Source organism: Oncorhynchus mykiss, chromosome 23 (genome assembly GCF_057628025.1).
Source record: "Oncorhynchus mykiss isolate SJ-2025 chromosome 23, ASM5762802v1, whole genome shotgun sequence".
Classification (NCBI taxonomy): Eukaryota; Metazoa; Chordata; class Actinopteri; order Salmoniformes; family Salmonidae; genus Oncorhynchus; species Oncorhynchus mykiss.
In genome coordinates this window covers 55471949-55496746 of record NC_143044.1, presented here as the reverse complement: position 1 = coordinate 55496746, position 24798 = coordinate 55471949, and the positions used below count along the sequence as shown (strand labels likewise).

At 41.7% G+C, this 24798-nt stretch overlaps 1 protein-coding gene across 3 annotated transcripts; it reads right to left on the bottom strand.

Annotated features, from left to right (window-relative positions):
* Nucleotides 1–17113: 17113 nt before the first annotated feature.
* LOC110507270 (kelch domain-containing protein 1) lies at nt 17114–23831 on the bottom strand. 3 transcript variants are annotated; one of them, XM_090218004.1, is made up of 14 exons: nt 23711–23831; nt 23203–23326; nt 22955–23025; nt 21729–21846; nt 21452–21564; nt 20830–20914; nt 20659–20742; nt 19991–20071; nt 19734–19792; nt 19514–19623; nt 19310–19382; nt 18143–18242; nt 17992–18044; nt 17114–17492 (listed from the first exon to the last, which is right to left on the bottom strand). In XM_090218004.1, exons 2-14 carry the CDS (start codon nt 23308–23310, stop codon nt 17372–17374), a joined length of 1176 nt encoding a protein of 391 aa, XP_090074130.1. In that variant the 5' UTR covers nt 23311–23326; nt 23711–23831; the 3' UTR covers nt 17114–17371. The 3 variants fall into 3 exon arrangements, with proteins under 3 accessions (XP_090074130.1, XP_090074131.1, XP_090074132.1); XM_090218005.1 differs by having other exon boundaries at nt 23203–23323; nt 23711–23801; XM_090218006.1 differs by lacking the exon at nt 23203–23326 and having other exon boundaries at nt 23711–23801.
* Nucleotides 23832–24798: the final 967 nt, after the last annotated feature.

Here is a 24798-nt window from a genome sequence, read left to right as displayed (position 1 = left end):
GGACCTGCTTTGTTTATCAGGACGTTTTGGAAGTTTATTTGTAATAGTCCATATGTATTAAATACAGTAAATCAAAGTTTATTTGCCACGTGCGCTGAATACAACAGGTGTAGTAGACCTTACAGTGAAATGCTGAATACAACAGGTGTAGTAGACCTTACAGTGAAATGCTGAATACAACAGGTGTAGTAGACCTCACAGTGAAATGCTGAATACAACAGGTGTAGTAGACCTGACAGTGAAATGCTGAATACAACAGGTGTAGTAGACCTCACAGTGAAATGCTGAATACAACAGGTGTAGTAGACCTTACAGTGAAATGCTGAATACAACAGGTGTAGTAGACCTTACAGTGAAATGCTGAATACAACAGGTGTAGTAGACCTGACAGTGAAATGCTGAATACAACAGGTGTAGTAGACCTCACAGTGAAATGCTGAATACAACAGGTGTAGTAGACCTTACCGTGAAATGCTGAATACAACAGGTGTAGGTAGACCTTACAGTGAAATGCTGAATACAACAGGTGTAGTAGACCTTACAGTGAAATGCTGAATACAACAGGTGTAGGTAGACCTTACAGTGAAATGCTGAATACAACAGGTGTAGGTAGACCTTACAGTGAAATGCTGAATACAACAGGTGTAGGTAGACCTTACAGTGAAACGCTGAATACAACAGGTGTAGGTAGACCTTACAGTGAAATGCTGAATACAACAGGTGTAGGTAGACCTTACAGTGAAACGCTGAATACAACAGGTGTAGGTAGACCTTACAGTGAAATGCTGAATACAACAGGTGTAGTAGACCTTACAGTGAAATGCTGAATACAACAGGTGTAGGTTGACCTTACCGTGAAATGCTGAATACAACAGGTGTAGGTAGACCTTACAGTGAAATGCTGAATACAACAGGTGTAGGTAGACCTTACAGTGAAATGCTGAATACAACAGGTGTAGGTAGACCTTACAGTGAAATGCTGAATACAACAGGTGTAGTAGACCTCACAGTGAAATGCTGAATACAACAGGTGTAGTAGACCTTACCGTGAAATGCTGAATACAACAGGTGTAGGTAGACCTTACAGTGAAATGCTGAATACAACAGGTGTAGTAGACCTTACAGTGAAATGCTGAATACAACAGGTGTAGGTAGACCTTACAGTGAAATGCTGAATACAACAGGTGTAGGTAGACCTTACAGTGAAATGCTGAATACAACAGGTGTAGGTAGACCTTACAGTGAAACGCTGAATACAACAGGTGTAGGTAGACCTTACAGTGAAATGCTGAATACAACAGGTGTAGGTAGACCTTACAGTGAAACGCTGAATACAACAGGTGTAGGTAGACCTTACAGTGAAATGCTGAATACAACAGGTGTAGTAGACCTTACAGTGAAATGCTGAATACAACAGGTGTAGGTTGACCTTACCGTGAAATGCTGAATACAACAGGTGTAGGTAGACCTTACAGTGAAATGCTGAATACAACAGGTGTAGGTAGACCTTACAGTGAAATGCTGAATACAACAGGTGTAGGTAGACCTTACAGTGAAATGCTGAATACAACAGGTGTAGTAGACCTTACAGTGAAATGCTGAATACAACAGGTGTAGTAGACCTTACAGTGAAATGCTGAATACAACAGGTGTAGTAGACCTTACAGTGAAATGCTGAATACAAGAGGTGTAGTAGACCTTACAGTGAAATGCTGAATACAACAGGTGTAGTAGACCTTACAGTGAAATGCTGAATACAAGAGGTGTAGTAGACCTTACAGTGAAATGCTGAATACAACAGGTGTAGTAGACCTTACAGTGAAATGCTGAATACAACAGGTGTGGTAGACCTGACAGTGAAATGCTGAATACAACAGGTGTAGTAGACCTTACAGTGAAATGCTGAATACAACAGGTGTAGTAGACCTTACAGTGAAATGCTGAATACAACAGATGTGGTAGACCTGACAGTGAAATGCTGAATACAACAGGTGTAGTAGACCTTACAGTGAAATGCTGAATACAACAGGTGTAGTAGACCTTACAGTGAAATGCTTACTTACAGGCTCTTACCAACAGTGCAAAAAATGTGTTAGGTGAACAATAGGTAAGTAAAGAAATAAAACAACAGTAAAAAGACAGTGAAAGATAACAGTAGTGAGGCTATATACAGTAGAGAGGCTACATACATACAGTAGAGAGGCTATACACAGTAGTACACACTACTGCCCTAAATGTTTACATTCAGAATCACAGAGGACATCCTATCAAAAAATGATTTTTCTTTCTTTATATTTGTATATAATTGGTTGTTACAGTGAAATGCTGAATACAACAGACCTTACAGTGAAATGCTGAATACAACAGACCTTACAGTGAAATGCTGAATACAACAGGTGTAGTAGACCTTACAGTGAAATGCTGAATACAACAGACCTTACAGTGAAATGCTGAATACAACAGGTGTAGTAGACCTTACAGTGAAATGCTGAATACAACAGGTGTAGGTTGACCTTACAGTGAAATGCTGAATACAACAGGTGTAGTAGACCTTACAGTGAAATGTTGAATACAACAGGTGTAGTAGACCTTACAGTGAAATGCTGAATACAACAGGTGTAGGTTGACCTTACCGTGAAATGCTGAATACAACAGGTGTAGTAGACCTTACAGTGAAATGCTGAATACAAGAGGTGTAGTAGACCTTACAGTGAAATGCTGAATACAACAGACCTTACAGTGAAATGCTGAATACAACAGGTGTAGTAGACCTTACAGTGAAATGCTGAATACAACAGACCTTACAGTGAAATGCTGAATACAACAGGTGTAGTAGACCTTACAGTGAAATGCTGAATACAACAGGTGTAGGTTGACCTTACAGTGAAATGCTGAATACAACAGGTGTAGTAGACCTTACAGTGAAATGTTGAATACAACAGGTGTAGTAGACCTTACAGTGAAATGCTGAATACAACAGGTGTAGGTTGACCTTACCGTGAAATGCTGAATACAACAGGTGTAGTAGACCTTACAGTGAAATGCTGAATACAAGAGGTGTAGTAGACCTTACAGTGAAATGCTGAATACAACAGGTGTAGTAGACCTTACAGTGAAATGCTGAATACAACAGGTGTAGTAGACCTTACAGTGAAATGATGAATACAACAGGTGTAGTAGACCTTACAGTGAAATGCTGAATACAACAGACCTCACAGTGAAATGATGAATACAACAGACCTCACAGTGAAATGCTGAATACAACAGACCTTACAGTGAAATGCTGAATACAACAGACCTTACAGTGAAATGCTGAATACAACAGACCTCACAGTGAAATGCTGAATACAACAGACCTCACAGTGAAATGATGAATACAACAGACCTCACAGTGAAATGCTGAATACAACAGACCTTACAGTGAAATGCTGAATACAACAGACCTCACAGTGAAATGATGAATACAACAGACCTCACAGTGAAATGCTGAATACAACAGACCTTACAGTGAAATGCTGAATACAACAGACCTCACAGTGAAATGATGAATACAACAGACCTCACAGTGAAATGCTGAATACAACAGACCTTACAGTGAAATGCTGAATACAACAGACCTTACAGTGTAATGATGAATACAACAGACCTTACAGTGTAATGATGAATACAACAGACCTCACAGTGAAATGCTGAATACAACAGACCTTACAGTGTAATGATGAATACAACAGACCTTACAGTGTAATGATGAATACAACAGACCTTACAGTGAAATGCTGAATACAACAGACCTTACAGTGTAATGATGAATACAACAGACCTTACAGTGTAATGATGAATACAACAGACCTTACAGTGAAATGCTGAATACAACAGACCTCACAGTGAAATGCTGAATACAACAGACCTCACAGTGAAATGCTGAATACAACAGACCTCACAGTGAAATGATGAATACAACAGACCTTACAGTGAAATGCTGAATACAACAGACCTCACAGTGAAATGCTGAATACAACAGACCTTACAGTGAAATGCTGAATACAACAGACCTCACAGTGAAATGCTGAATACAACAGACCTTACAGTGTAATGATGAATACAACAGGTGTAGTAGACCTCACAGTGAAATGATGAATACAACAGACCTCACAGTGAAATGCTGAATACAACAGACCTTACAGTGAAATGCTGAATACAACAGACCTCACAGTGAAATGATGAATACAACAGACCTCACAGTGAAATGCTGAATACAACAGACCTTACAGTGAAATGCTGAATACAACAGACCTTACAGTGAAATGATGAATACAACAGACCTCACAGTGAAATGATGAATACAACAGACCTCACAGTGAAATGCTGAATACAACAGACCTTACAGTGTAATGATGAATACAACAGACCTCACAGTGAAATGATGAATACAACAGACCTTACAGTGTAATGATGAATACAACAGGTGTAGTAGACCTTACAGTGAAATGCTGAATACAACAGACCTCACAGTGAAATGATGAATACAACAGACCTCACAGTGAAATGCTGAATACAACAGACCTCACAGTGAAATGATGAATACAACAGACCTCACAGTGAAATGATGAATACAACAGACCTCACAGTGAAATGATGAATACAACAGACCTCACAGTGAAATGATGAATACAACAGACCTCACAGTGAAATGCTGAATACAACAGACCTCACAGTGAAATGATGAATACAACAGACCTCACAGTGAAATGCTGAATACAACAGGTGTAGTAGACCTCACAGTGAAATGCTGAATACAACAGACCTTACAGTGAAATGCTGAATACAACAGACCTTACAGTGTAATGATGAATACAACAGACCTTACAGTGTAATGATGAATACAACAGGTGTAGTAGACCTCACAGTGAAATGATGAATACAACAGACCTCACAGTGAAATGCTGAATACAACAGACCTTACAGTGTAATGATGAATACAACAGGTGTAGTAGACCTCACAGTGAAATGATGAATACAACAGACCTTACAGTGAAATGCTGAATACAACAGACCTCACAGTGAAATGCTGAATACAACAGACCTTACAGTGAAATGCTGAATACAACAGACCTTACAGTGAAATGCTGAATACAACAGACCTCACAGTGAAATGCTGAATACAACAGACCTCACAGTGAAATGCTGAATACAACAGACCTTACAGTGAAATGCTTACTTACAGGCTCTAACCAATGGTGCAAAAAAATTTATTAGCTGAAGAATAGGTTATTAAAGAAATAAAAACAACAGTAAAAACAATAGCGAGGCTACATACAGACACCAGTTAGTCAGGCTGATTGAGGTAGTATGTACATGTAGATATGGTTAAAGTAACTGTGCATATATGATGAACAGAGAGTAGCAGCAGCGTAAAAGAGGGGTTGGCGGGTGGCAGGACACAATGCAGATAGCCCGGTTAGCCAATGTGCGGGAGCACTGGTTGGTCGGGCCAATTGAGGTAGTATGTACATATGTACATGAATATATAGTTAAAGTGACTGTGCATATATGATAAACAGAGAGTAGCAGCAGTGTAAAAAGAGGGGTTGGGGGGGGGGGACACACAATGCAAATAGTCTGTGTAGCCATTTGATTACCTGTTCAGGAGTCTTATGGCTTGGGGGGTAAAACTGTTGAGAAGCCTTCTTGTCCTAGACTTGGCGCTCCGGTACCGCTTGCCATGCGGTTGTAGAGAGAACAGTCTATGGCATTCCTCTGATATCGCCTGGTGTATAAGTCCTGGATGGCAGGCAGCTTAGCCCCAGTGATGTACTGGGCCGCACGCACTACCCTCTGTAGTGACTTGCGGTCGGAGGCCAAGCAATTGCCGTACCAGGCAGTGATGCAACCTGCTCTCGATGTTGCAGCTGTAGAAGCTTTTGAGGATCTCAGGACTCATGCCAAATCTTTTTAGTTTCCTGAGGGGGAATAGGTTTTGTCGTGCCCTCTTCACGACTGTCTTGGTGTGTTTGGACCGTTCTAGTTTGTTGGTGATGTGGACACCAAGGAACTTGAAGCTCTCAACCTGCTCCACTACAGCCCCGTCGATGAGAATGGGGGCGTACTCGGTCCTACTTTTCCTGTAGTCCACAATCATCTCCGTAGTGTCGGTTACGTTGAGGGATAGGTTGTTATTCTAGCACCACCCTGTCAGGTCTCTGACCTCCTCCCTATAGGCTGTCTCGTCGTTGTTGTGTCATCTGCAAACTTAATGATGATGTTGGAGTCGTACCGGGCCATGCAGTCGTGGGTGAACAGGGAGTACAGGAGGGGGCTGAGCACGCACCCCTGGGGGGATCCAGTGTTGAGGATCAGCGTGGCAGATGTGTTGCTACCTACCCTCACCACCTGGGGGCGGCCTGTCAGGAAGTCCAGGATCCTGTTGCAGAGGGAGGTGTTTAGTCCCAGGATCCTTAGCTTAGTGATGAGCTTTGAGGGCACTATGGTGTTGAACGCTGAGCTGTACTCAATGAATAGCATTCTCACATAGGTGTTCCTTTTGTCCAGGTGGAAAAGGGCAGTGTGGAGTGCAGTAGGGATTGCATCATCTGTGGATCTGTTAGGGCGGTATGCAAATTGGAGTGGTTCTAGGGTTTCTGGTGGTGTTGATGTGAGCCATTACCAGCCTTTCAAAGCACTTCATGGCTACGGACGTGAGTGCTACGGGTCTGTAGTCATTTAGGCAGGTTGCCTTTGTGTTCTTGGGCACAGGTACTACGGTGGTCTGCTTGAAACATATTGGTATTACAGACTCAATCAGGGACATGTTGAAAAGGTCAGTGAAGACACCTGCCAGTTGGTCAACACATGCCCGGAGCACACGTCCTGGTAATCCGTCTGGCCCCGCAGCCTTGTGTATGTTGACCTGTTTAAAGGTCTTACTCACTTCGGCTACGGAGAGCGTGATCACACAGTCGTCCGGAACAGTTGATGCTCTCATGCATGCCTCAGTGTTGCTTACCTCGAAGCGATCATAGAAGTGATTTAGCTCGTTTGGTAGGCTCGTGTCACTGGGCAGCTCGCGGCTGTGCTTCCCTTTATAATCTGTAATAGTTTGCAAGCCCTGCCACATAAGACGAGCGTCGGAGCCGGTGTAGTAGGATTCAATCTTAGCCCTGTATTGACGCTTTGCCTGTTCACCATCTCACCAGAGCTCTCAAAATAATAACAGCATTTTAAAACAGATGGAAAGTTCAGGAAGATACATAAAATATCCAACAACAGAACAAGACTGTGTCATATGCAATCAGCCATAGAGTGAAACTTTACACTACCTGGCTCTTTAAAGTGATAACTCAACCAAATGCCTCATTTACTTTTTTGGCACTTAAGCTGACTGTCCCGCATGTCATCAGCTTTGGGAAGTGATTCTCCACTCATCTGTACCCAACCCCTCCGATACACTTGAAGCCCTGGGCCCATATCCACAAAACTCCTTAATCATTAGGATCTAAAAGGCGATACTGATCCTAGATCAGCTCTCCTACTCTGAGAGGCTTTGTGGATACGGGCCCAGGGCTGTTTGCTCTGAATCTCTATGCAAACATGGTGGTAATGTGTCACTTCCCTCATCACACTGATGTGGAGACATGACCCTTTCCTGGTGGGGTCCAACACTGACTGTTAAGGTCACACACTCTTTAGACCGATTGTGTATGTGTGTGTGTGTGTGTGTGTGTGTGTGCGTGCGTGCGTGCGTGTGTGTGTGTGGTGTGTGTGTGTGTGTGTGTGTGTGTGTGTGTGTGGTGTATCAGAGGGGTTGGTAGAGATGAAGACCATTCTCCATCTCTGGATAGTAAAGTATTCTTCTAGATCCAGGTTAGATAAGTCTGGAGTGTATGTAAAAGCTGATAGGAAAAATCTATATGGATAAATATTATATTAGTCAAAACTTGACCTAAATTAACCTAAAATCAATTTTTTCGAGGGGTATTTTCTTTCCAGTTTTATTATCAAGACAGATCTAAGGTTGATATATACTGCATTAGATCATTCAGTATAGTAGCCTAACCTGTGTGTTCAGCAGATATAGTTGGGTTATAGTTGGGTTAGATTTGGGGTCAGATATAGTTGGGTTAGGTTTGGGGTCGATATAGTTGGGTTATGTTGGGGCGGCAGGGTAGCCTAGTGCTTAGAGCATTGGACTAGTAAGCGAAAGGTTTCATGTTCAAATCCCCGAGCTGAAATAAGGCCGTCATTGAAAATAAGAATTTGTTCTTAACTGACTTGCCTGGTTAAATAAAGGTACAAAATAATTGGTTTAGTCAGATATAGTTTGGTTAGGGTCAGATTTAGTTGGGTTAGGTTTAGGGTCAGATATAGTTGGGTTAGGACCAGATATAATTGGGTTAGGGTCAGATATAGTTGGGGTTCGATATAGTTGGTTTAGGGTTATATATTGTTAAAGTTAGTGTCAGATAGAGTTGGGTTAGGGTTAGGGTTCGATATAGTTGGTTTAGGGTCATATATAGTTAGAGTCAGGGTCAGATATATTTGGGTTGGGGTTAGATATAGTTGGGTTAGGGTTTGGGTCAGATATAGTTGGGTTAGGGTTAGGGTCAGATATAGTTGGGTTAGGTTTAGGGTCAGATATGGTTGGGTTAGGGTCAGATATAATTGGGTTGGGGTTAGATATAGTTGGGTTAGGGTTTGGGTCAGGTTTAGGGTCAGATATAGTTGGGTTAGGGTTAGGGTCAGATATAGTTGGGTTAGGTTTAGGGTCAGATATCATTGGGTTGGGGTCAGATATCGTTGGGTTAGTGTCAGATATATTTAGGTCAGGTCTAGGGTCAGATAGAGTTGGGTTAGGGTTGGGGTTCGATATAGTTGGTTTAGGGTTATATATAGTTAGGGTCAGGGTCAGATATAGTTGGGTAAGGGTCAGATAGAGTTGGGTTCAGGTCAGATATATTTGAGTTGGGGTTAGCATCAGATATAGTTGTGTTAGGGTCAGACATAGTTGGGTTAGGGTCAGATGTAGTTTTGTTCGGGTCAGAAATATTTGGGTTAGGGTCAGATATAGTTGGGTTAGAGTCAGGTATAGTTGGCTTAGGTCTAGGGTCAGATATGGTTGGGTTAGGGTCAGATATAGTTGGGTTAGGGTTAGATGTTGTTGGGTTATGGTTAGGGTCAGATTTTTTTAATATTTTTTTTATCTTTATTTAACCAGGCAAGTCAGTTAAGAACAAATTCTTATTTTCAATGACGGCCTGGGAACAGTGAACTGCCTGTTCAGGGGCAGAACGACAGATTTGTACCTTGTCAGCTCGGGGGTTTGAACTCGCAACCTTCCGGTTGCGGTTAGGGTCAGATATAGTTGGGTTAGGGTCAGATATAGTTGGGTTAGGGTCAGATATAGTTGGGTTAGGGTCAGATATAGTTGGGTTAGGGTCAGATATAGTTGGGTTAGGGTCAGATATAGTTGGGTTAGGGTCAGATATAGTTGGGTTAGGGTCAGATATAGTTGGGTTGGGGTCAGATATAGTTGGGTTGGGGTCAGATATAGTTGGGTTAGGGTCAGATGTAGTTGGGTTGGGGTCAGATATAGTTGGGTTAGGGTCAGATGTAGTTGGGTTGGGGTCAGATATAGTTGGGTTAGGGTCAGATATAGTTGGGTTAGGGTCAGATATAGTTGGGTTAGGGTCAGATATAGTTGGGTTAGGGTCAGATATAGTTAGGTTAGGGTCAGATATAGTTGGGTTAGGGTCAGATATAGTTGGGTTAGGGTCAGATATAGTTGGGTTAGGGTCAGATATAGTTGGGTTAGGGTCAGATATAGTTGGGTTAGGGTCAGATATAGTTAGGTTAGGGTCAGATATAGTTGGGTTAGGGTCAGATATAGTTGGGTTAGGGTCAGATATAGTTGGGTTAGTGTTTGATGTAGTTGGTTTAGGGTTATATATTTAAAGGTAGGGTCAGATGTAATTGGGTTAGGGTCAGATATAGTTGGGTTAGTGTTTGATGTAGTTGGTTTAGGGTTATATATTTAAAGGTAGGGTCAGATATAGTTGGGTTAGGGTCAGATATAGTTGGGTTAGGGTCAGATATAGTTGGGTTAGGGTCAGATATAGTTGGGTTAGGGTCAGATATAGTTGTGTTAGGGTCAGATATAGTTGAACATTTGGTTAATCCCAATGAGCTTTGAAATATTTTATGCTGCCCTCATTTAGTGAGACACACACACACACACGCACACACACACACACACACACACACACACACACACACACACACACACACACACACACACACACACACACACACACACACACACACACACACACACACACACACACACACACACACACACACTAGGCAGTGTTCATAAAGTGTCCACCAAGCCTTCATCCACCACTCACTATTACTGATGACATTATAGGTTGGTCACGTTCATACAGTAGCAGCGCACAGTAGTAGTGCTGTGGCTGCTGTATCAACCCCTGATAAATCACAATAAAACATGATTAATACCCCACCAAATGAGTGCCCAGGCCTTTATTACTCCTGTACGAAGCAAAGAAAAATAGTTGTCAGCAAAGAGGGGATAAAAAGTGCCCCCTTTCCCGCCCCCGTCAATTACAACCCCTCCCCAAAACATATTCCCCGCTGCCGTGGTCATGTGGAACATATTTCAGCTCAATCGTAGTTTGAAACACAATGGAAGGCAAATGTTTGAAATGTTGTCGCAGGAGGTTGTAGGGCATTTATCTCTGTTATCGTAGGTGAGCCTAAGATAGAATTACTGTCTGGCTGCAACAGGTTCAGAGACAAAGGATGCATCCCAATGTAGCGCAGTGCTATTGACCCAGGGCCCATTCCTTATGTAAGTGCACTACTTTTGGCATAGGGCTCTGGTCAAAAGTAGTGCACTATAAAATGGAGTAGGGTGCCATTTGGGACTCAGTAATAGCTTGTGGATATACTTCAACACTGTTTCACACCAGTAATAACACATGTCTGGGTCAAAATGTGGCCATTTGTTGTGCTCATTTTGTAGTCTATTGAATTATATTATTATTATTATTATATTACCTTGAGAAGATGTCTGGGAAAACATGTAGTTTCTCTTTATATGTAGAGATAAACTGAAACATGATCGTGTATTATTATTGGGGACGTTTTTTATTTAATTTACACATTATATTTAGATATAAAAATGTCTGATGTATAATTTAGTTTTGCTGGTGGTAATTTGTATTACTTATGAAGTCTTACTGAGGAAGGAGAAATGTTCCATACATTTGACACATATTAGCATTTCAAGTTGTGTTAATTCCAACAGAACATGTTTCTCTGATGAATGCATGTTAAAGCACAGTGATAAAATTCATATAAAAAACAAGTTTAATGGATTTACAGTACAAGATTAACTGATATATATATACAGTACAACATTAACTCACATATATATATATATATATATATCAAGTTTAATAGATATACAAAACAAGTTAAATAGATAAAACTAGTTTAATATATATATAAACAAGATTAATAGATATATACAACAAGTTAATTGATAAATAAAACAAGTTTAATTGATATATAAACAAGTTTTGTAACGACTTTCTTCCTGGGAAGGAGAGGCGGACCAAAACGCAGCGTGCTTAGGGTTAAACATCTTTAATAAAGACGAATACCGAGAAAACACTACAGATATACAAAACAATAAATGTGGAAAACCAAAAACAGTCCTGTGTGGTGAAACAAACACAGACACGGAAATAATCACCCACAAAAACTGAACACAAAACAGGCTACCTAAATATGGTTCCCAATCAGAGACAATGACTGACACCTGCCTCTGATTGAGAACCATATCAGGCCCAAACACAGAAACAGACAAACTAGACACTCAACATAGAATGCCCACTCAGATCACACCCTGACCAACACTAAAACAAGGAAAACACACAAGAACTATGGTCAGAACGTGACAAGTTTAATAGATAAAACAAGTTTAATAGACATAAACAAGTTTAACAGATATATAAAACAAGTTTAATTGATAAATAATACAAGTTTAATTGATATATTAAACAAGTTTAATTGATAAATAATACAAGTTTAATTGATATATTAAACAAGTTTAATTGATATATAAACAAATGTAATAGATAAAACAAGTTTAATAGACATAAACAAGTTTAACAGATATATAAAACAAGTTTAATTGATAAATAATACAAGTTTAATTGATATATAAAACAAGTTTAACAGATATATAAAACAAGTTTAATTGATATATAAAACTAGATTAACAGATATATAAAACAAGTTTAATTGATAAATAATACAAGTTTAATTGATATATAAAACTAGATTAACAGATATATAAAACAAGTTTAACAGATATATAAAACAAGTTTAATTGATATATAAAACAAGTTTAATTGATATATAAAACTAGTTTAACAAATATATAAAAGTTTAACAGATATATAAAACAATGTAGTTTGATACATGATTCTCTGTATTTCTATCTCAGAGGATTTTCCTGAGCAAAGCACTAGATGGTGCCTGTATACCTCTCTTGCTCTGTGTGTGTGTGTGTGTGTGTGCGTTCGTGCGTGTGTGTAAATGTGGCGTGTGTGTAAATGTGGTTTGTGTGTGTACCTGTGTGAGTGTGGTGCGTTTGATGCTGTGGGGATATGGGCTGCATGCAGGGAGACTGGAGCAGGACGGATGTGTGTTTGCTTCTCTGGGCTTGACTGCTTCCCTGTGTGTGAATAACAGACACGACTGGATTATTGATACTTGGATTATTCATACTGATGTTTGGTTCTGTCTTGGAGAGATGTGAGATTTTAGTTATGTTTTGCCTGCATTGTTTTAAATGAGTGGTATTGTTAAGGTCAGAGGTCAGAGGGGGCTGAGGAGAGCTATATGCCATGGTGGTCAAATTAATAGTACAATAGTACAATTGTCATCAATGTTGTAGCCAGGCCAGAGGTCAAATAGCAACTAGAATGGGTATTTTTCCTAAAGAGAAATTGTGTGACTTGCTTAATTTGTCCAATAATACGTTTTGAATCTTTAGAAGTTGAAATTGCTTGTGTTGAAAACTGTTGGCTAGTTGTAAGTAGTGAATGTATTACAGTAGTGGGATACTAGCCTTTAGTGATACCCTATATATACAAAAGTATGTGGACACCCCTTCAAATTAGTGGATTCTGTTTTTTCAGCGACACCCGTTTCTGACAGATGTATTCAATCGAGCACACAGCCATGCAATCCCCATCGACAGACGTTGGCAGTAGAATGGCCTTACTGAAGAGCTCAGTGACTTTCAACGTGGCACCATCAAAGGATGCCACCTTTCCAACAAGTCAGTTTGTCAAATGTCTGCCCTGCTAGAGCAGCCCCGGTCCACTGTAAGTGCTGTTATTGTGAAGTGTAAACATCAAGGAGCAACAACGGCTCAGCCACGAAGTGGTAGGCCACACAAGCTCACAGAACGGGACCGGCGAATGCTGAAGTGCGTAGCGTGTAAAATCATCTTTCCTCGGTTGCAACACTCACTACCGAGTTCCAAACTGCCTTTGGAAGCAACGTCAGCACAAGAACTGTTTGTCGGGAGCTTCATGAAATGTGTTTCCACGGCCTAGCTGTGCAATGCCAAGCGTCGGCTGGAATGGTGTCAAGCTCCCCGTCAAGGGGACTCTGGAGCAGTGGAAACACATTCTCTGGAGTGACGAATCACAATTCACCATCTGGTAGTCCAATGGACGAATCAGGGTTTGGCAGATGCCAGGAGAATGATACCTGCCCGAGTGGACAGTGCCAACTGTAAGGTTTGATGTAGGAGGAATAATGGTCTGGGGCTGATTTTCATGGTTCAGGCCCAATAGTTCCAGTGAAGGGAAATCTTAACGCTACAGCATACAATGACATCCTAGACGATTCTGTGCTTCCAACTTTGTGGCAACAGTTTGGGGAAGGACCTTTCCTGTGTCAGCATGATAAGAATGACCTTAACCCCATCGAACAGCTTTGGGACGAATTGGAACACAGACTGCGAGCCAGGCCTAATCAGCCAACATCAGTGCCCAACCTCACTAATGCTCTTGTGGTAGAATGGAAGCAAGTCCCCACAAAATGTTCCAACATCTAGCGGAAAGCCTCTCAGAAGAGTGGAGGCTGTTAAAACAGCAAAGGGGGACCAACTTAATATCAATGCCCATGATTTAGGAATGAGATGTTGGACAAGCAGGTGTCCACATACTTCTGATCATTTAATGTATATTAAAAGTAGAAGTGGTGACTGCAGTAATAGTACGTAGTAGTGACTGTGGTGGTAGTACATAGTAGTGACTGCAGTAATAGTACGTAGTAGTGACTGTGGTGGTAGTACGTAGTAGTGACTGTGGTGGTAGCACGTAGTAGTGACTGTGGTGGTAGTACATAGTAGTGACTGCAGTAATAGTACATAGTAGTGACTGTGGTGGTAGTACGTAGTAGTGACTGTGGTGGTAGTACGTAGTAGTGACTGTGGTGGTAGTACATAGTAGTGACTGCAGTAATAGTACATAGTAGTGACTGTGGTGGTAGTACGTAGTAGTGACTGTGGTGGTAGTACGTAGTAGTGACTGTGGTGGTAGTACATAGTAGTGACTGCAGTAATAGTACATAGTAGTGACTGTGGTGGTAGTACGTAGTAGTGACTGTGGTGGTAGTACATAGTAGTGACTGTGGTGGTAGTACGTAGTAGTGACTGTGGTGGTAGTACGTAGTAGTGACTGTGGTGGTAGTACATAGTAGTGACTGTGGTGGTAGTACGTAGTAGTGACTGTGGTGGTAGTACGTAGTAGTGACTGTGGTGTTAGTACATAGTAGTGACTGTGGTGGTAGTACATAGTAGTGACTGTGGTGGTAGTACGTAGTAGTGACTGTGGTGGTAGTACGTAGTAGTGACTGTGGTGGTAGTACGTAGTAGTGACTGTGGTGGTAGTACATAGTAGTGACTGTGGTGGTAGTACGTAGTAGTGACTGTGGTGGTAGTACGTAGTAGTGACTGTGGTGGTAGCACGTAGTAGTGACTGTGGTGGTAGTACATAGTAGTGACTGCAGTAATAGTACATAGTAGTGACTGTGGTGGTAGTACGTAGTAGTGACTGTGGTGGTAGTACGTAGTAGTGACTGTGGTGGTAGTACATAGTAGTGACTGCAGTAATAGTACATAGTAGTGACTGTGGTGGTAGTACGTAGTAGTGACTGTGGTGGTAGTACGTAGTAGTGACTGTGGTGGTAGTACATAGTAGTGACTGCAGTAATAGTACATAGTAGTGACTGTGGTGGTAGTACGTAGTAGTGACTGTGGTGGTAGTACATAGTAGTGACTGTGGTGGTAGTACGTAGTAGTGACTGTGGTGGTAGTACGTAGTAGTGACTGTGGTGGTAGTACATAGTAGTGACTGTGGTGGTAGTACGTAGTAGTGACTGTGGTGGTAGTACGTAGTAGTGACTGTGGTGTTAGTACATAGTAGTGACTGTGGTGGTAGTACATAGTAGTGACTGTGGTGGTAGTACGTAGTAGTGACTGTGGTGGTAGTACGTAGTAGTGACTGTGGTGGTAGTACGTAGTAGTGACTGTGGTGGTAGTACATAGTAGTGACTGTGGTGGTAGTACGTAGTAGTGACTGTGGTGGTAGTACGTAGTAGTGACTGTGGTGGTAGTACGTAGTAGTGACTGTGGTGGTAGTACATAGTAGTGACTGTGGTGGTAGTACGTAGTAGTGACTGTGGTGGTAGTACGTAGTAGTGACTGTGGTGTTAGTACATAGTAGTGACTGTGGTGGTAGTACGTAGTAGTGACTGTGGTGGTAGTACGTAGTAGTGACTGTGGTGGTAGTACGTAGTAGTGACTGTGGTGGTAGTACGTAGTAGTGACTGTGGTGGTAGTACGTAGTAGTGACTGTGGTGGTAGTACATAGTAGTGACTGTGGTGGTAGTACGTAGTAGTGACTGTGGTGGTAGTACGTAGTAGTGACTGTGGTGGTAGCACGTAGTAGTGACTGCAGTAGTAGTACATAGTAGTGACTGTGGTAGTAGTACGAAGTAGTGACTCTTGTAGTAGTGACTGTGGTAGTAATTCTTCAGATATCTTATCAAAACTCAGTGGCCTCCATCATTCTTAAATGGAAGAAGTTTGGAACCACCAAGACCCTTCCAAGAGCTGGCCGCCCGGCCAAACTAAGCAATCGGGGGCAAAGGGTCTTGGTTAGGGAGGTGACCAAGAACCCGATGGTCAATCTGACAAAGCTCTAGAATTCCCCTGTGGAGATGGAAGAACCTTCCAGAAGGACAACCATCTCTGCAGCACTCTACCAAACAGGGCTTTATGGTAGAGTGGCCAGACGGAAGCCACAACTCAGAGAAAGACACATGACAGCTCGCTTGGAGTTTTCCAGAAAGCAATTAAAGACCATGAGAAACAAGATTCTCTGGTCTGATGAAACCAAGATTGAACTCTTTGGCCTGAATGCCAAGGGTCACGTCTGGAGGAAACCTGGGAGACTAGTCAGGATCGAGGCAAAGAGGAAAGGAGCAAAGTACAAAGAGATCCCGAGGGTAACAATCTGTCTTTCTGTCTCTAAGTAAGGCAGTTAACACACTGTTTCCCGGGCGCCGATGACGTGGATGTCGATTAAGGTAGCCCACCGCACCTCTCTGATTCAGAGGGGTTGGGTTAAATGTGGAAGCATTCAGTTGTACAACTGACTAGGTATCCCCCCTTCCCTTTCCTTGATAAAAGCCTGCTCCAGAGCACTCAGGATCTCAGACTGGGATGAAGGTTCACCTTCCAACAGGACAACGACGCTAAGCACACAGCCAAGACAACGCAGGAGTGGCTTCGGGACAAGTCTCTGAATGTCCTTGAGTGGCCCAGCCAGAGCCCGGACTTGAACCCGATCGAACATCTCTGGAGAGACCTGAAAAGAGCTGTGCAGAGGCATTCCCCATCCAACCTGACAGAGTTTGAGAGGATCTGCAAAAAGGAATGGGAGAAGCTCCCCAAATACAGGTGTGCCAAGCTTGTAGCGTCATACCCAATTAAGACTCGAGACTGTAATCGTTGCCAAAATTACTTTAACATAGTACTGAGTAAAGGGTCTGAATACTTTCGGAAATGTGATATTTCAATAAAAATAATGTTTTATACATTTGCAAAAATTTCTAAAAACCGATTTTTGCTTTGTCATTATAGGGTTATTGTGTGTAGATTGATGAGGGGAAAAAACAATGTAATCCATTTTAGAATAAGGCTGTAACATAACAAAATCGGGGAAAAGTCAAGGTGTCTGAATACTTTCTGAATGCACTATACGTATTATATATTTCTGGACGTTCTCCTCTGTACAGCTTCCAGTAGTTTCCGGGGCAGAGATGGAAGCTGGTTTTGAAGCATCTTGAAGTTATTCACATTCTTTGCTATGCAGTCCACACATATCCTATAAGACAAAACAACATGTTTAAATTGGAAATCAGCAGATGCTATATCCATTTTTGGACATATAAATTAATGATATGTACCCATTGCTTCTTGAAGACTATAACTTATCATCTTCCTCATGACCTTAGTTCAACTGTCGGACCCCATCAGAACCCGGAAAATAATCTTGTTTAACTCCAATGTTTGTAAACAAAGTGAATTTAAACAAACACCATATAGCCTCAGAACATGGTTAAAACTATCATTTTTATATCATGGATGGTCAGTCCTTCCACCCATAGCTCTGTCTATAAATTTGAGTGGTTTCTCCCTCTCCAGCCCCATACCAAAACAGGGGCATTTGAGTGGTTTCTCCCTCTCCAGCCCCATACCAAAACAGGGGCAGGGGAAAACAGTTTGTTATTGTTTCCACAACTGATTTCTACTTTTAAGGGACGATGAAAATGGACATTACACGTGACGTAAATAAAATCTGTGATCATTATGAGACATTTTACCGAAAGAGGGGATAAGGCTGGGTCTGGAAAACAAGTGCATCATGGCTGTGGCCCTGAAAACATGTGAAAACAAACAGTTAGTTTGTAGTGTCAGTGATTCTACATTTAACCAGGGACACTGTGATGATTTGGCTGAAGGCTATCGTCATACCGTCAGATTCCCATAGGTTCCTACGAGGAGGACGTAGTCACAACTACCCCCAAACACAACGACGTCAGAGTCCTTTGCTTGGCTTGCTGTGTGCCACAACCTGCAGGGGAGGAAAGTCAAAGAAATGGGGGATTTCATCAAAGTACAGAGAATGTGCACTCCGTTTAATCATTGTACATTTTAGGCTAATTTCTCTTCACTCCTTGATCTGCACTACACAGACTTCAAATGAGATGGAAATGGAATGCGTTCTGATCGAACCTTTAGTTTTTATCAGGGAGTCATACCAGTTATACCAGTCATACCAGTCATACCAGTCATACCAGTTATACCAGTCATACCAGTCATACCAGTCATACCAGTCATACCAGCCCTACCAGTCATACCAGTCATACCAGTCATACCAGTCATACCAGTTATACCAGTCATACCAGTCATACCAGTCATACCAGTTATACCAGTCATACCAGTCATACCAGTCATACCAGTCATACCAGTTATACCAGTCATACCAGTCATACCAGTCATACCAGTCATACCAGTCATACCAGCCCTGCCAGTCATACCAGTCATACCAGTTATACCAGTCATACCAGTTATACCAGTCATACCAGTCATACCAGTCATACCAGTTATACCAGTCATACCAGTCATACCAGCCCTACCAGTCATACCAGTCATACCAGTCATACCAGTCATACCATTCATACCAGTTATACCAGTCATACCAGTTATACCAGTCATACCAGTCATACCAGTCATACCAGTTATACCAGTCATACCAGTCATACCAGTTATACCAGTCATACCAGTCATACCAGTCATACCAGCCCTACCAGTCATACCAGTCATACCAGTTATACCAGTCATACCAGTCATACCAGTCATACCAGTTATACCAGTCATACCAGTCATACCAGTTATACCAGTCATACCAGTCATACCAGCCCTACCAGTCATACCAGTCATACCAGTCATACCATTCATACCAGTTATACCAGTCATACCAGTTATACCAGTCATACCAGTTATACCAGTCATACCAGTTATACCAGTCATACCAGTCATACCAGTCATACCAGTCATACCAGTCATACCAGTCATACCAGTTTAATCAGATTAGGAACTAGATTTATCATGATGCTAAACTGTCAGCTACTGTACTACCTTGGTTTGCTGTTGTTTGGATGGTCAAACTCCCTCCATGTCTTTGTGTCAACGTCTAAAACCCATCTATCACCTACAGAAACATAACAGATACAAGAAAGAAAGAACTCCATGGAACAGAAGGTTTTCTAGGTGGGTCAAATTGTTGAGTAACAGCTGAGTAAGGATTTCATCCTACTGGGTCTAAATGGGTAAATGACTTACTCATTGGTTTGCAGTCCACATTCAGTCCACCAAATAGAAACAAAGTGTTATCAGATACTGCAGTGAGGCTGTGCCACGACCTTCCCCCTGGCACAGTGGATGTTGGTACTCTGGAGAAGACATTTGGAAGGAACAGTTAAACACACCAAAGCTGTTATTATGATAAACACTGGAACGTTTTAAATATTATCATTTGAAAGAGTGAAATATAAATACCTACATTTCAGACCATGTCCATGATTCTAGATCTAGACAATGAATGTCACTTGGTGTGGTTTCCTAAAGAGAAGGGTAGAAGGACGGGCAAACCACTGAACATCCCAAAACAGGTCAACAAAACTTGAGTCAAGTATTACACTTGACTGTACAGTAAGCAATGTGATCCCATTAATCTCAGCAATGTTTTAGGGTTTTCTGTGTCTCTGCATCAATGCAATACAAAACGTGAGGAGGAGTTCAACTCAACAGAGTACTCACCAGTACTCGGCCCCCATAGACATACCCTTTATGACCAAGTGTTGCACCTGCATGGGCAGCTCTGGGGCCAGGAGCACGACCCTGTCGTCAGAAAGAGCTACTTACAGTACAGGAGGACACATTTTTGCTTGGCTGTTTGTGTGCAAATAACGAATTAGTTCATGTATAACCAGCATCATTGTGCTAGCTTAGCATATAGTGCTGCCTCCCTAAACGTGTCTGTGACTGGGCTTGAACCAGAGTCTTCTACCTCTCCTCTGATTGGTCTTGAACCAGGGTCCTCTACCTCTCCTCTGACTGGGCTTGGATGACTGGGCTTGAACCAGGGTCCTCTACCTCTCCTCTGACTGGGCTTGAACCAGGGTCCTCTACCTCTCCTCTGACTGGGCTTGAACCAGGGTCCTCTACCTCTCCTCTGATTAGTCTTGAACCAGGGTCCTCTACTTCTCCTCTGACTAGGCTTGAACCAAAGTCCTCTACCTCTCCTCTGAAAGGACTTGAACCAGGGTCCTCTACGTCACCAACACACACGACCACCAGCTTGACAATGTAGGAACGGATTGAGCTATACAACAGGTACTGGTTGGATCAGCGACATTTCAAGCTAACTAAGTTCCACATAATGAAGTTATGTTGTGATGTAATCATACAGTGTGTGTCTGTCTTACAGAGCTCTGTGGTTCCCTCCAGCTGGCTAGTGTTGTATCAAAAACGTGGACTTCATTGTTCCATCCCCAACCAACGTTCTGCTCCTACAAAACACACAATACAACACATTGAAAATGGTGGTTGTAATTCATACGTTTGGACGCCATCATAAACAAAAAGCAAAGATGTACCAATGATGCCGTGTCCACGATGAAGCTTTTGTCATCCATGATGTCATCAAGTGTCTTGTGACCATATCCACCAAAGTAGGTGACCCTACAGAATGGAAGATTCTCAAAGTAGGTGACCCTACAGAATGGAAGATTCTCAAAGTAGGTGACCCTACAGAATGGAAGATTCTCAAAGCAGGTGACCCTACAGAATGGAAGATTCTCAAAGTTGGTGACCCTACAGAATGGAAGATTCTCAAAGTTGGTGACCCTACAGAATGGAAGCTTCTCAAAGTAGGTGACCCTACAGAATGGAAGATTCTCAAAGTTGGTGACCCTACAGAATGGAAGATTCTCAAAGCAGGTGACCCTACAGAATGGAAGCTTCTCAAAGTTGGTGACCCTACAGAATGGAAGCTTCTCAAAGTAGGTGACCCTACAGAATAGAAGATTCTTAATTGGTAAAAATTACAAGATGTTCTGTACCTGTAGACTTCCAGTCACTGCACTAAGCACTATTGCACTATTGCCAGAATCTCAGAGTATTCCCTTAAATGTGTCATTTGAACCCTGACTGTCTTCCTGTTTGTAGCAATACTGCAATGGGCATTGACGTTGCATTCTAACGTTATATGTCACTGACCTGTTGTTGAAAACCCAGCAGCACAGCTTATCTCTGGGTGAAGGAGGAGAGCCACTCTCAGCTTTCACGTTCTTCCATCTGTAGTCCCCATCCAGGAGGTTGACACTGTAAAGCTACAAGCACACATCTTTTCAGAATGTAATACACGTGTCTCTGAAGCTAGAGTTTGACACCCATCTCAACGGAAGCCTTAATAATGATTAATAAGCTTTTGGTGATTTTCAGAAAAAAATATTTGCATATCAGGGGCACTACAGTTTCTGTTGAGCCAGCTCACCTGATTGGTCTGTCCCGTGTCATCATATCCTCCGAATATGTACATGTGGCCAATTAGAAAGCAGCTGCAGGTGCCTGACATGGGGGGCGGGATCTCTCCTGACATTTGACACATTTCCCTTCAGAAGACAAAATGAATAAACCAACTATGAATACACACAGCATACACAGCATGAAGTTCAAAGCTAATACTATAGACCAGTCTAATACGATAGACCAGTCTAATACTATAGACCACTATAGACCAGTCTAATACTATAGACACTATAGACCAGTCTAATACTATAGACCACAATAGACCAGTCTAATACTATAGACCAGTCTAATACTATAGACCAGTCTAATACTATAGACCAGTCTAGTACTATAGACCAGTCTAATACTATAGACCACAATAGACCAGTCTAATACTATAGACCAGTCTAATACTATAGACCACTATAGACCAGTCTAATACTATAGGGTAAGGGTTAAGTTTAGGGTAAGGGTTAAGTTTAGGTTAAGGGTTAAGTTTAGGGTAAGGGTTAAGTTTAGGGTTAGGATAAGGGTTAGGGTAAGGGTTAAGTTTAGGGTAAGGGTTAAGTTTAGGGTAAGGGTTAAGTTTAGGGTTAGGATAAGGGTTAGGGTAAGGGTTAAGTTTAGGGTAAGGGTTAAGTTTAGGGTAAGGGTTAAGTTTAGGGTAAGGGTTAAGTTTAGGGTTAGGATAAGGGTTAGGGTAAGGGTTAAGTTTAGGGTAAGGGTTAAGTTTAGGGTAAGGGTTAAGTTTAGCGTAAGGGTTAAATTTAGGGTTAGGATAAGGGTTAAGTTTAGGGTAAGGGTTAAGTTTAGGGTAAGGGTTAAGTTTAGGGTAAGGGTTAAGTTTAGGGTTAGGATAAGGGTTAGGATAAAGGTTAAGTTTAGGGTAAGGGTTAAGTTTAGGGTAAGGGTTAAGTTTAGGGTAAGGGTTATTTTAGGGTTAGGGTAAGGGTTAAGTTTAGGGTAAGGGTTAAGTTTAGGGTAAGGGTTAAGTTAAGGGTAAGGGTTAAGTTTAGGGTTAGGATAAGGGTTAGGGTTCGTAGATACTTAGTTGAAATGTTACTGGTCTAATACTATAGAGCATCTACCTACAGAGGGAATATCCAGATAAAGTGTTAATCCCAAACAACTTCACTATTCATATTCTTTACAATGTGTTATATACAGCCCATACGCACAAACACTATGTTAGAATTCCATTGATATTCTTACCATACACCTCTTTCTAAGTCATACAACCAGATTTCATCACTGGGAAGGAACACTTCCCTCTCAGCGGTTGACTGCAGAACAGAACAAAAACAAATCTAAGCACGTTGTTACTGAGAAAATACATCTATCAGCAGCATGTATACAGTATATGTGAATGCTAAACATCAATTCAAAAACAACACCATCAATTAGCAATGCTTTCAACATAGTTCCAGGAAGGGAATTTACAAATCATGTTTGAGGCTTACCATGTAGCCTCCCCAGACATGCAGAGTATTTCCCTCTAATACAGCTGTGTGACCACTTCGCTCAAGGGCAACAAGTTCCACACAGTGTTTCTCAACGGCAGAATCCATAGTTTCTACAAAACTTCTTAGAAAGTGAAAACACAAAGAAAAGGAGAGAAAGAAATGTACAAAGATCTCCATGCCAGGATTTTACATTTTTCTGCCAGGATTTTTATTTTCTCTGCCAGGATTTTTATTATCTCTGACCCAAATCTGTTCAAAATCTTTTATTTTTTTTATAGGCCCAAGCTGCTAATTTTGACTACAGACTTTGGCAGCGAATAGAATGTGCAGGGGCTGGCTGTTTTTAAGTAGCTGAGACGCTCCAACCTCTAGGGGGAAAAAAAACAAGTTGTTCTTGCCCTGACAGCGTTTACTGTAGCGGAAGGTCAAAGGTCATGTCATCTTGTCACCAGACCATTACTCCCTCTGGCCACGCCCCCTTACCTGAAAACACCACAACACTCACCGAATACCTCTCCTCTGCCTGTTCCACTCTCTTTATACCACCACTCCCTATGAGCAGTTTGTTTTCCTGTGCTTAGCGGTTGTGTGCTTGTTTATGCAACGGGCAGCTCGTCCCTTCACTTCACTCAGATGTACTTCTGAGGGCAGAACATATCATGTGTCATGTTTGAAATAGCCTTGCTGGGACCAGCCTGGTCGTGCAATAGTTCACATGCTGTTACACTTCACGTACCAAAGTGATGTGAAACGAAACACGAGCCAGCCGTCTGTATTATGATTGGAACCAAGTCTTTGATTGGATGGAAACAACCCCCCCCCCCCACCATCCATCCATCCTCACAGAATCCATACATTGACTGATTGACGTCTCTAAGGCTTAAGCCCTTTTCAAATGTAACTTATTTTGTTCTCCACGTTTACTCCGTCTTCTAAGGTAGTTCTGTTGGGGTGACGTGTCTTAGCCCAATCACAGTGGTGCATCCAGCGAGCTATATTGATCTGATGTTGGAGGAGTTGGGGAGAAAACAACTGAAGGTAAAATAGCATGAAACAGTGTAAAAAGTATTCTACAGGGTTACTATAAATCAAAGAGGGTTATTACACTGTACAACTTTTCCCTGTAAATGTGTGGGGTTATACTGGCACCAGAGCTCCCAGTTTAATACTGTAATTTAGCTTTACAGCAGAGATGCTGTAATATATTTTACATCTCTACTGTAAAGGAAAATTACAGTATGAAGCTGGCAACTGTAGTGCCAGTATAATGCTGTGGATTTACAGGGGAATTCTCCCTGAAATCTAATTGTAATAAAAACAATGCATTTTTTACATACAATACATTCATTCAACTTGTTAACACAATTAACAACAAAATGATCAACAGAATTGACAATAGAAGTAAAAACAATGAACACATATTTATACAAATAAGAGCATCATTACAACACGAATGTAAAAACTATATATTGTGTGTGTGGGGTGTAGGGGTGGGAGAGGGAGGTGGAGTTAAAATTGGGATTGATACAATCCTAAAGCTATGATCAGGGGCAACTCTACTCGGAGTGAGGGGGTTCAGAGGCAGTGAAACAC

What these genes read in the sequence shown, in the direction of transcription:
- LOC110507270 (XM_090218004.1), bottom strand. Translation starts at nt 23,310, where the DNA reads ATGGATTCTGCCGTTGAGAAACACTGTGTGGAACTTGTTGCCCTTGAG. An exon ending in ATGTCTGGGGAGGCTACATG is followed by an intron (nt 23,026 to 23,202) that starts GTAAGCCTCAAA and finishes TCTGTTCTGCAG; the next exon opens with TCAACCGCTGAGAGGGAAGT. An exon ending in TCATGGACATGGTCTGAAAT is followed by an intron (nt 19,624 to 19,733) that starts GTAGGTATTTAT and finishes TGTCTTCTCCAG; the next exon opens with AGTACCAACATCCACTGTGC.